Here is a 10,494-nt window from a genome sequence, read left to right on the forward strand (position 1 = left end):
CATTTATTTGGGCATAAGCTTTCATGGGCTAGAACCCACTTCATCACGAAGTCTCTAAGGTGCCACAAGGACTCCTCCCGTAAAGTGACTCCTTCCACGGGTGCATCCAGGGCTCGGGCAGCCCATACCTGCTGCAGGGAACCTCACATCAGAGCGAAACCAGACTCAACGGCTTCCTGCCAGAGATATGAAGAATACGAGACAGGAGTGAGAAACCACAGCCATCCCCCTATGACTTGGCCCAGCACTGAACGGGCTGTGATTGTTCTTGAGAAAGGGTTGTGCCTTGCCAACACCCACCACACCAGCCCAGCCGGTGCCCCCCAAGCCGTGCACCGGGACTGACTAAGCAGAAGCAAGACAGGAAATCTCTTTGGGACTGGCGCGCTCGCTCTCGCCACCGCCAGAATGGCAGGGGCTCCGGCGCTGGGAGGAAACGGACCCCACAGCAGGGACAGACAAATTGGAGCCCCTCCTTCTATCGCTTCAGTTTCTTACATGGGCACCTGTCACTGGGGGGGCATCTGAGCACCTCCCAGAGAGGAGAGTGCAAGGAAGAGACCGGCCTTCCTTCTGCAGCTCGAGGTCTGGCTGGCATCTGAAAGGGTTTTGAACCCCAGGGAGAGTTCATTGATCTCACTATCCTCTGCCCCACCCTAGCACTGAAATACAGTAATGCAGAGCAGGGGGTCACATTTACCCCTCCCCCCCGACCTCGCTCCTCTGCCCCATTTATTCCTGAGGGGGCCAAGGGGAGCAACTAGCCATTTCCAAGGCACCGGTTAGTCCTCACAACACCCCTGTGAGGTAGGTAAGTGTACGAGCCTTTTATAGACGGGGAAGCTGAGTACCAGCGACACGCCTCAGGTCTCAGCAAGTCTGTGTCAGAGCTGGGACCAGGACTCAGAGCTCCTGGCTCTCAGAGCCAGGTCCTGCTCGATGCCCTCAGTCACTCCACCAGCCACTTGACTCAGAATGAGCCAGCCCACGCAGACGTCCTTTTCCGCTCACGCAGACAGCCTGGCTTCTCTGTGCAAGTCACACATCTCTGAAAAGCCTCAGCTTGGCCCAGCCCCATCTTCTCAAACACTGAACCAGCTCTCCAGGTCAGGGTAGATTTGTCCCTGGGCCAGGTGGGGGTACCTGGTGCAGATGGTGCAGAACCGTTCTTGCCAGTCTGTGTAGAGCTTCACCCCATACCTCTTCCTCCACTCGAAGAAGGCCTTGTAGCGGCTGGAGTTCATGGTCTTCAAGAAGCTGGCCAGCTCCTTCATGGAGCCGAAGTCCTCAATGTGGATGAAGGAGTCTGCAGGGATGAACTTCTCGTAGTTGGCTCGGGGGGGCCCCAGCACCACCGGCACGGTGCCGGCCAGCAGCGCGTTCCTCCACAGCTTCTCGGTGATGTAGTCCCGGTGGATGGAGTTCTCGAAGGCCAGGTAGAACTTGTATTTGGAGGTGGTCGGCAAGAGGCAGTCTGGGCACAGTGGCTGCTTGTTTGCTTTCCCGTACACATTCACTTGGAGGTGCCTGGACAGCTCTCTGTAGACCTGCGCCCTCTTCTGAGTCCGGTGGTAGTTACTGATGACCCAGGACACCAAGCCGGTTTTGGTTGGAATGTCCACACTGGCTGATGGATGGCGCACAAGCTCCCCATAGGGCATGAAGATGTCTGAGTCTTGTCTGTATGTCATGACCCAGTTGAAGGTTCGGTTCCATCCAGTCAGTGCCTTAGTGTTGGTGGGGGACTCCAGGGTAACCCACACCCAGTTTTGTCCAGGAGGCCTCCTTTCTGTTGGGAGTCTTTCCTTGTCCTTCTGCAGCTCCCGATGATGGAACACCACAACATCTGCCTGGCTAAAGAGCCTGTGGTCCCCTGTCAGCTGGCAGCCCTTGATCCCGTAGCGGGCTGCGCAAACATCAGTGCTGATGTTCGGGGTGTGGCGGAAGGGCCAGTGCCAGATCAGGACTGTCAGGGGTTTGCTGTGCCCCAGGGCTGGGCCAGGGACCTCAGATTGGTAGCCAAGGAAATTCAGGTTCCAGAGAATGATTGCAAATGTTACTGCACTGGCCAAGGCCTTCAGCATAGGCAAGGAGCAAGTTTGCATCTTGAGCAGCAGCTTACGTTGCACCTGCAGTGCCGAGCTGCTGGGAGGGTTGGGTTCTTGGCAGAATTTCTGCTTCATGAACAGTGTTGAGTCCAGCCCCTGGAATGGAGAAGAAGGACGGTAAAAATCAGCCTCCAGCATATAACAATGCACCTTCTGCAGCCTCCTCTTTTCAGGGTGCAGGTGTGTGAGCATCTTGGTGGGTTGGGAGGAAACTGAAGGGGACGCAGGGAACTCGCAGATGGAAGGAAAGGGGAAGAGCTGATATCACTAGCATAGCTAAGGGCGTTACAGAACGTGGTCACTCATCTGTGTAACCGGGTTTACAGGACTCTTGCTGCCCCTTGGATGGGACCCCCCTGCCATGAGCTGTCCCAGCCCAGTGCTGCCCAGAGGGGATGCCTTGTATGAGGTTTTGGGGATTACATTTCAGCAGAGGGCTGCAGAGTTGGATGAGGGAAGCACTTCCTAGCTGGAGCAGAATCTGGTGCAGCTGAGACTAGCTAGTCTCGGACCCTTAGGAAGAGACTGGGCAATGCCCGGGGTGGGGGAGGGGCTGCTGTTTGGCAGCCGGGACACGAAGCTTGTGCCCTAGGAGCACTGCAGTGTATATGTAGCTGGCTCTATTTTCATTCTGCTTAAGGGTTTAAGCAGCATAAAGGGGATGTGGTCACATGCTGGAAGGTTTGTACTTATTTATGGTGGTTATAACCGTGATACCCCTGAGAGGTGTGTTTTTGCAGAAGCGGGGCCTCTGCAGTTTATTTCCAGCTGCAAAGCTCAGAGCCCTGCCTCAGCAGCCCTGGTGTGAGAGCCCCAGGAGCTGGATGCTCACAAACCCACCAGCTGGTCCGATTCCAGAGATCGACCTGCCTAGGGTGACCATATTTCCTGGAGCTGAATATGGGACACCCAGTAAAATTACTCTTATTCAAGCGAGTTCCAGGGCAACCAGTCAGAACTGGGCAGTACAAACGTTCAAATTAACACCAAGTTGACTGAGCCCCTGGTAAAAAGAAATACTGGGTAGTTGGGTTCTTTTTATTTGCCTTCTTATCTTTAGGGTTCACAGGGAGAGAGGTGACACACCCCCCCACATGGGAAGAGGTGACACACACACACACTCCGGTATACCTCTGTCCCGGGGGGGTGACCGACCAACCCTCCCCTCCCCTCCCTGCTTGGTGCTCTCCGCCCTCCGTGCCTGGCTGGGCCCGCGGGACAGACCCACCTCTCCTGGTACCTGGCGCCGCATCTTCCCAAGGCAACGAGCGTGTGTGTGGGTTGGGGATGGGGATGCAGGGTCACATGCACCCCTCCCCCCAGATTTCTGCAGGGTTCCCACCAGCGTGTGGCCAGCAGCAGCCTTTCGGCACTGTGTGGGAGAGAAGGGACGGGAGCTGCTTCCAGCCATGGCGGGTGGGGTGGGGTAGGAATGCCCTGGCCTGGGTCTTTGCTGAGTTCAGCTCCCCCCTCCCCACCATGGCTGGAAGTGGAAGCAGCTTCTCCCTTCCTGCCCACACAGTATTGAAACGCAGCTAACACCTCCAGGCTGCTGCTGGCCACTGACATTACCGGACGCTTCCTGTCCCCCAGCTACAGTGCAGGCAGGAAAGGGTTAAGCCCTAAGGATGCATTGTGCACCGGGGCCCAGGGAACCTGACTGCAGGGCCCTCAGCGAACCCAGCCAGAGAGGGGGCTCAGCCGACGGAGCAGCCCCATGATCCCTGGGGGAAGGACAGGTGAAGAGGGTGCTAAGCACCTGCCCCAGGGTGGGTGGGGCACTGCTGTGGACCTACAGGTTCGGGGTATGAACCGTCTGGAAATCACTGCCCCCCCCACACTCAGGAGCTTAGCTGAGGGGCAGAGAGGGCTCCCCGTGCCAGCGCTGTGCGGGGCTTTGGCACATGCAGGGCTCGGCTCCTCCTGGCCAGCGCCTGAGGCCGGAGACTATTGGGCTTTCCAAAGGTGCCAGCGCAGCCAGAGGCAGCGGGGGAAGGAAGGAGCCTGCCGGCCAGGCTGCTGGCAAGCTGAGCGCTCCGACCAGGGGCTGGTTCTCCCCAGTGCCCTGGGAGCGGGATGCACCCCATCTGGAGGGAGATGGGGAGCAGCGGGGCTGGGGGTAGTGGTGAAGGGGCAAAGCAGGGAGAGGACAGTGAGAGGGGGAGCACATAAAGCACCGATGGGCAGGCAGCTGAGGTGACACATAACCGGCCTCTGCCTGGCACCTGCCCGCACGCACCAGCCACCGCCATCCGGACGGGGGACGGGGCCCAGGTGGCCGAGAGCCAGCATGCAGCGGGGACTGTGCTGACAGACCAGCCCAGGGGAGTGGCCGGCCCCACACACTGCATCCTTATCCCACCTCCAGCCTTGCACCCCCACCCCCATCATCAGCTACTGGACCCCCCAACTCACTGCTGGTGGGCAGGCAGCTGGCGAGCAGGGATCCGGCCAGCAGCAGGACCCACCAGACAGAAAATACGGGACAGTTTGCCTGTCTTTAAGAAAAAGTCGGGCCACTTGCAGGAGGGCTTAGAGATGGGACTGTCCCTTTCAAATCAGGAGGTCTGGTCACCCACCTGCCAGAAAACACAATGGCCAAGGCTAGACACAGTCCGATGGGAACTAAGATGTATGTTTTTAACAGTGAGGGAAATTAACCACTGGAACAATTTATTCAGGGTTGGGGGAGATTAGATTTTTTGTTTTAAGGATCTGTGTTAGTTCCAAAGGAGTCGTTCTGGGGAGGCTCTCTGGCCTGTGTTTGACACACGGTCAGTCTGGATGATCACAGCCCACCCTTCTGCCTGTTGAATCTACGAATCTATCACAAGTGGCCACTGATCTTGGGAGTCCATCTCGAGCCCTGGCTCACCCAGGCCGAGCTCCAGTGCTGCTTTTCAGTGGGAGCTGAGAGCCCGGGTGTGTCAAGATGAGCATCCAAAATCAGAGACCACTTGTGAAAACGTGAGGGGGGCTCTGAGCGTCATGACTGGGATGGAAAAAGTGACTAGAGAAATGTTATTTACCCCTCCACATAACACAAGAACCAGGGACACTCAATGAAATGAACAGGCAGCAGGTTTAAAACAAACAGAAGGAAGTATTTCTTCACACAACGCACAGTCACCCTGTTGCCAGGGGATGTTGTGAAGACCAAAAATATAACAGGGTTCAAAAAAGAACTAGATACGTTCATGGAGGCCAGGTCCGTCACTAGCTACATGCATCCCTGACCATCTTGGCCACCCAATGCTCTGGGTGTCCCTACCCTGACTGCCAGAAGCTGGAAATGGGCGATGGGATCACTCGCTAATTGCCCTGTTCTGTTCATTCCCTCTGAGGCATCAGGCAGTGGCGACTGTCAGACGACAGGACACTGGGCTAGATGGACGATTGGGCTGACCCAGTGTGGCTGTTCTGATGTGTTTGGAGCTGTGGTTCTGATTATTTAACCTCATCTCTGGTTCATTCCGTACAGCAGCCCCAGGACTGACCAGGCTGCGGTGGATAGTAATCCTGCCTACCCCATTCACACTCAGTCCCATAGGAGCATGCAGATCCCACTGTCTAGCTCTAAGCACGTTACGAAGGGTGGAGGGGGAAGTGTTGTGATCCCAGTATTATGGAGGGGGAAAGTGAGGCAGAGGAAGCAATTTGTCCATTGTCATGAGCAGAGCTGGGAACAGAACCTGGGCCTCCTGCTGTCTTTTGAGGCCATTACCAGAGAATACTCATTCCTGCACTACTTTAAATACAGATAAACACTTTTCAGGCAGCAAGATCAATTAACTGAGGGCTTGTCTACATGGAGGCTTAATCTGTGGCAAACTGGGGGGCACATCTACTGTGCACCAGCTTGTCACGCATTGTCCGTGCGGACCCTGCTACAGTGCACTCACAGTTCCATAGTGCGCCCTGACCTCTTGGTGAGTGAAATTGCCTGCACAACCTTAATTCATCCCCTTTGAGTGTGTGCGTTATGAGACGGTCTTTAATTACATAGTGGTTCTGCCACAAGACCCCAGCCTCCTTCAGTGCGCAGGATGAGCCTGCGCGGGGGCTGAATCTGTGTTGTGTCGCAGAGAACATTGTCTGTAGGGTCCCTGTGCACTGCTCCTTGCAGAAGTTGGAAGGTGAGTCCTGCATAAGGCAAGGGATTGCAGGAAGAGAGAGGACAGTCTGACGGCTAAGGCAGTTGAACGCTGCCCCAGAGAGCTGGATTCTATCCCACCCTGTGCTACAGAGCTGTGTGAGGCTGGGCAAATCACTTCCATGAAACCCTTCACAGGTGTGTGCTCATTCGCCGAGTGCCCAGTGTGCGACCCTCAGGGCTGATTTGCAGACGTGCTGAGCACTGGGAGCTGCACATCAAGTGCTCCAGCACGCTGAAGAATAAGGAGCGCGACATCTCAAATGCGGCACCCAAAAGTAGTGACCACTTGTAACCTTTAATCTCGCTGGGTCTTAGCCCCCCATCTATAACATGGAGCAAATACTGCCCCTCCTCTCACAGTGGGGTGGTGTTTGTAAAGTAGCCAGATCCTCCCGTGAGGAGCGCCACAGGAGAGCCCAGGAGCAAATTAATCATTGTGTCTTCAGAGCAAGGTTTGAATAGTGCGTAATAACGAAGCTCTGGGGCCACACGCTGAACAACGCGGAGGAAACAAAATATAGACTGGGGGCTCGTTTATCCGTCCTGTGCACTGAGAGAGGCCAGGGGCTCGTGGAAAAAATGGCATTTGCTCATGTAATTAAAGACTGTGTGATAACACACGTGCACACGGGGACGTGGCAAATGAAGGTTGAACACGCACCCTTAATTCAGGCATTTATTAACCTGAGAGGACTTGACTTTGCAACCTTAGTAACATTCTTTTACAGTAGTTTTTGCATGTGTGTATCTAGCCGAGGTAAAACCTAGGGGAAGAGGCAGGTGAACGCAGACATGTAGGGCCTAGTTGTGTTGCCTTCACACCTTGTGTGGTCACGTACATCAATACAAAGTGGGTGGCAAATGCTACTAGATCAGAATGGGAGCACTTTGCACGGGTGTAACTGACCACACACGCAGCTGTGCAATGGAGAACTGCCCGAGGCCTGATCCACACTGAGTTTGTGTCCTGGTGTAGCTGTCAGTAAGAGCTCTCCTGATACAATTACACCAGCACAACCTCTATTGTGGAGGTGCGACACTGGTATAAAGGCGCCTTTATCCAATCTAGCATGTTCTCCTTCCTGGAGAGCATTTTCCTACATTGGTGTAGCTAAAGTGACACAATTTTTGTGTGTAGAGAAGCCCTTAGAATTCAGAATCTTTGAAAATTAAGCACAGCTTTGATTTATTGAGCGTCACAGAGTCCCCTCAGGGCTCCCATCCCGCGCTCCAGGGTCTGTGGGATGAAAAACACATGCTCCAAGTCTCCGGGAATAACAGCAATAAAGGCAGCAAAAGCTGGACTAGAACTAAAGGCAGCGGCCGTCAGTGACTGTGCTGCGATCGCCCGCAGGTCGGCAGTGCCCGAGCGGGTTTCCGTGTTTGTGGCAGCGTTTAGTGTAACAGAGCCTGGAAGATATTTCAATCCCCCCCTGCAGCCGGAGCTGCCAGCCTGTTCAATCATTTGACATTTTGCTCATGTGAAGGATTGAGTTTTTCCAAAGCGCTCAGAACTGGATTTCCAAATGCTCAGCACTCAAAATATGGGCCTGATTTAAAAAAAAAATGCTCAGCAGCCAATGTGCACCCAATGTGCCCAGTGCCTGGGAGAATCTGGCTTCTGTGGGTAAAATTTTTCAAAGTCGCTAGGTGACTTTGAAGCCTAATTTCATTGAATGTCAATGAAACTTAAGCTCCTAAATCACTTTGGGGCTTATGAATTTTTTTACCTTTGTTGCCTAGTTGATCTGCTTAAACACTGATTGAAAAAATAATCTTATAATCAGTTTCATGTTCTTCCCCCGCCCTCCGGAGAAAGGCTGCTTCTAAGTCACTTTTCACTGACACGTCCCTTCTTTTCTTCCTCTCCTAGCTCTAGACAATATAGCAGCTGGGATTTAGTTACAGAAAAACTCACGTACCTGAAGAGACGGGAAAGCTCTGCTTCCCTGAATCCTCTTTGTGGAATATACAGAGAGCGAATGTTAGGTGACAACTAATCCATGCCCCCCTCAGTGCAGCCCTGTTCCCTACAGTCGAGTCTCCAGAGCTGTACTAAGTTACATCTTCAGTGAAAAGCACCGATGCGTCCATCATTCCCTTTGGGAGACTGGATCGCGCTGCTAGGCTATTTTCACCCCTCTGTTATCGGATCAAACCCTTCCTCAGCACACTACTTACTCAGGCAGAGAGGAATTGGGAGCCTGGCCTGGTGTTCACATTTTGGCCCAGCGAGATTTAAATTGTATTTGGTTTGCAAGGAAGGAAGGTTAGCCCTTGTTTCTGGAGCCGCCTCGTGGGAGTGGGGCTGCGATGTCTATTTCAAATGTTCCTCACTAACACGTCGCGATGGTTAGAACAATTCCTGTTCGCAGAAGGACACTGAAGAGCAAGGTTTGGTTTTAAGTGCAATGAAGTCATGTCACCCCCCTGTTAAACGGCGAGGTTTGGTTTTCTTGCATTTTCATTTTATCATGTTTAATGGAGCATTGTGTAGCATTTTCCTGACACTTTCTAGAGGAGCCGCTGTCGCAGAGCTCTATTCACTAATCTTTCTGCACAGTGTTGAAGATTGTCTAGCCCTGGTCCAAAATGCACCAGCTTCTACCCATCTGACTGCTGCGCTCCTGGCTGCTATGCTAGCATTGATTTCAGGCAGCGGCATGAGCGCAGAGACTTACCCTCCGGTAGTATCAGAAGCACCGCAGTGTGATCTGGCTGGTTCTTCCTTCTCCCCTCATGTCTGCTGGGTAATGCTGAAGGAATCCATCCAGCTGAAGGCTGTGAGCAGGCTGTGATGATTTCTGCTTTCTGAGGTTTCACCATCTCCTCTTCCTCCACAACCTTTCCTGTTGCTTGTTCAGCTGTTTCTGGAGAAGGTTTTCTCAATGTACCCAGCCACTCCCCACCAGGCTCTGCTTTCACTCCTAGGTACCAGCTCCAAGAAGCAGTGCTGGGCTTTCAAGCAAGGCAGGAGAGGACAGCCGATGTCCTTCCATCTCCAGCCCTCCATGAGGTAGCAGGTGAAGGGAAACCTTTTCTTGCTTTCCTTACATGATGACCTGAGCTTGCTTGCTTGTGCTCTCTCTCTTCCTCCCTCCCCTCCGGGCCCCACCCCTGCTCAATAAAAAAAGTTGTGGTTATTTTTTTTCTGGGTTTTCTCCATTTGTTTTCTCCAGCCTGTCACCTTCTGCCTTCCCTGGCTTGTGGGGGATATTGGCCACTTCCCCAGCCCTAATCAAGGCATTTGGGGTTCATGTCGCCAAGAAGGAAGTTTTTCTCCCCAGCATTTGAATTAAATGAAAGTTTACAAAACCACCACCCCAAATCCCTTCCTCTCTCCACTAATCACGTTCCTCTTTCTTGGTATCAGACGCCTGCTAGTTTTCCGGTCAGCCAGAGAGTCTGCCAGGCTGGATTGCTCATTAAAATACAAGTGGCCAGGGGGGTGGGTGCGGGACGGGGGAAGGGGATAACACTTTGGAGCCATTCCATTCTCCTTCATAAAGAAGCAGAAAATGGCATGTCCTCGTTCCGAGATGTAGTTCTTCCTCTTTCACCTATTCCATAAACAGATGAGTGTGTGCTGGGTGGGGAGGGGGCGTCCTAGTGACAAAATGGGCTACAAAAGAACCAAGCTTTGGAACCATGCTCATGGAAGCTTCTTCGGTGGTGCTCTGCACAATGTGTAACTTTATGCAGCCGTGGCAGAGTTAACTGCACCTCCTGTAGGTGGGCTAGTTACAACAGCAGACACCCGTGGGGGATCCTGTGTGGGGAAACCAGTGAGAGATTGTGGGGAACAAGCTTTTCCCTTTCAGCTCTGATCCTCCCACCCAGCTCCCCCACACTGTCTGAGTCCTGGGAGATTCGTTGCAGATTTTAACCTGCCCCATCATTGATAGAATGCATACTACAGAGCGCTGAGCTCCCAGAGACAATCAGTCAGGCACTGTCTTTATCTGCAGGGTGCACATATCAGAGAAAGACCTTTAGCAAGGAGGTGCACGTCCCACGGGGCTGTGTGCTATGTGGGTTGGGCTGGGTTTTCACGGGGTATGTGCACCATGGCTGCATTGTGCCCTTCGTGCAATGCCTGTGATGTGGTCAGCCTTGATCCTGTCAGGTCGGGTCACTGCATCAGGAGGGTGAGACATTTGTGTCACTGCCTTGGCCCGCAGTGCTGGGCAGCCGTGTTGTTCCCAGAGATATTTGGGTCTGATCGCTGCT

At 53.5% G+C, this 10,494-nt stretch overlaps 1 protein-coding gene across 1 annotated transcript; it reads right to left on the reverse strand.

The window, feature by feature from the left end:
* On the reverse strand, window positions 1–9,356 carry FUT7 (fucosyltransferase 7). Its single transcript, XM_039506021.1, has 2 exons — window positions 8,946–9,356; window positions 1–2,204 (listed from the first exon to the last, which is right to left on the reverse strand). Exon 2 carries the CDS (start codon window positions 2,181–2,183, stop codon window positions 1,083–1,085), a length of 1,101 nt encoding a protein of 366 aa, XP_039361955.1. The 5' UTR covers window positions 2,184–2,204; window positions 8,946–9,356; the 3' UTR covers window positions 1–1,082.
* Between the last annotated feature and the right edge of the window lie 1,138 nt (window positions 9,357–10,494).

Source organism: Mauremys reevesii, linkage group 19 (genome assembly GCF_016161935.1).
Source record: "Mauremys reevesii isolate NIE-2019 linkage group 19, ASM1616193v1, whole genome shotgun sequence".
Classification (NCBI taxonomy): domain Eukaryota; kingdom Metazoa; phylum Chordata; order Testudines; family Geoemydidae; genus Mauremys; species Mauremys reevesii.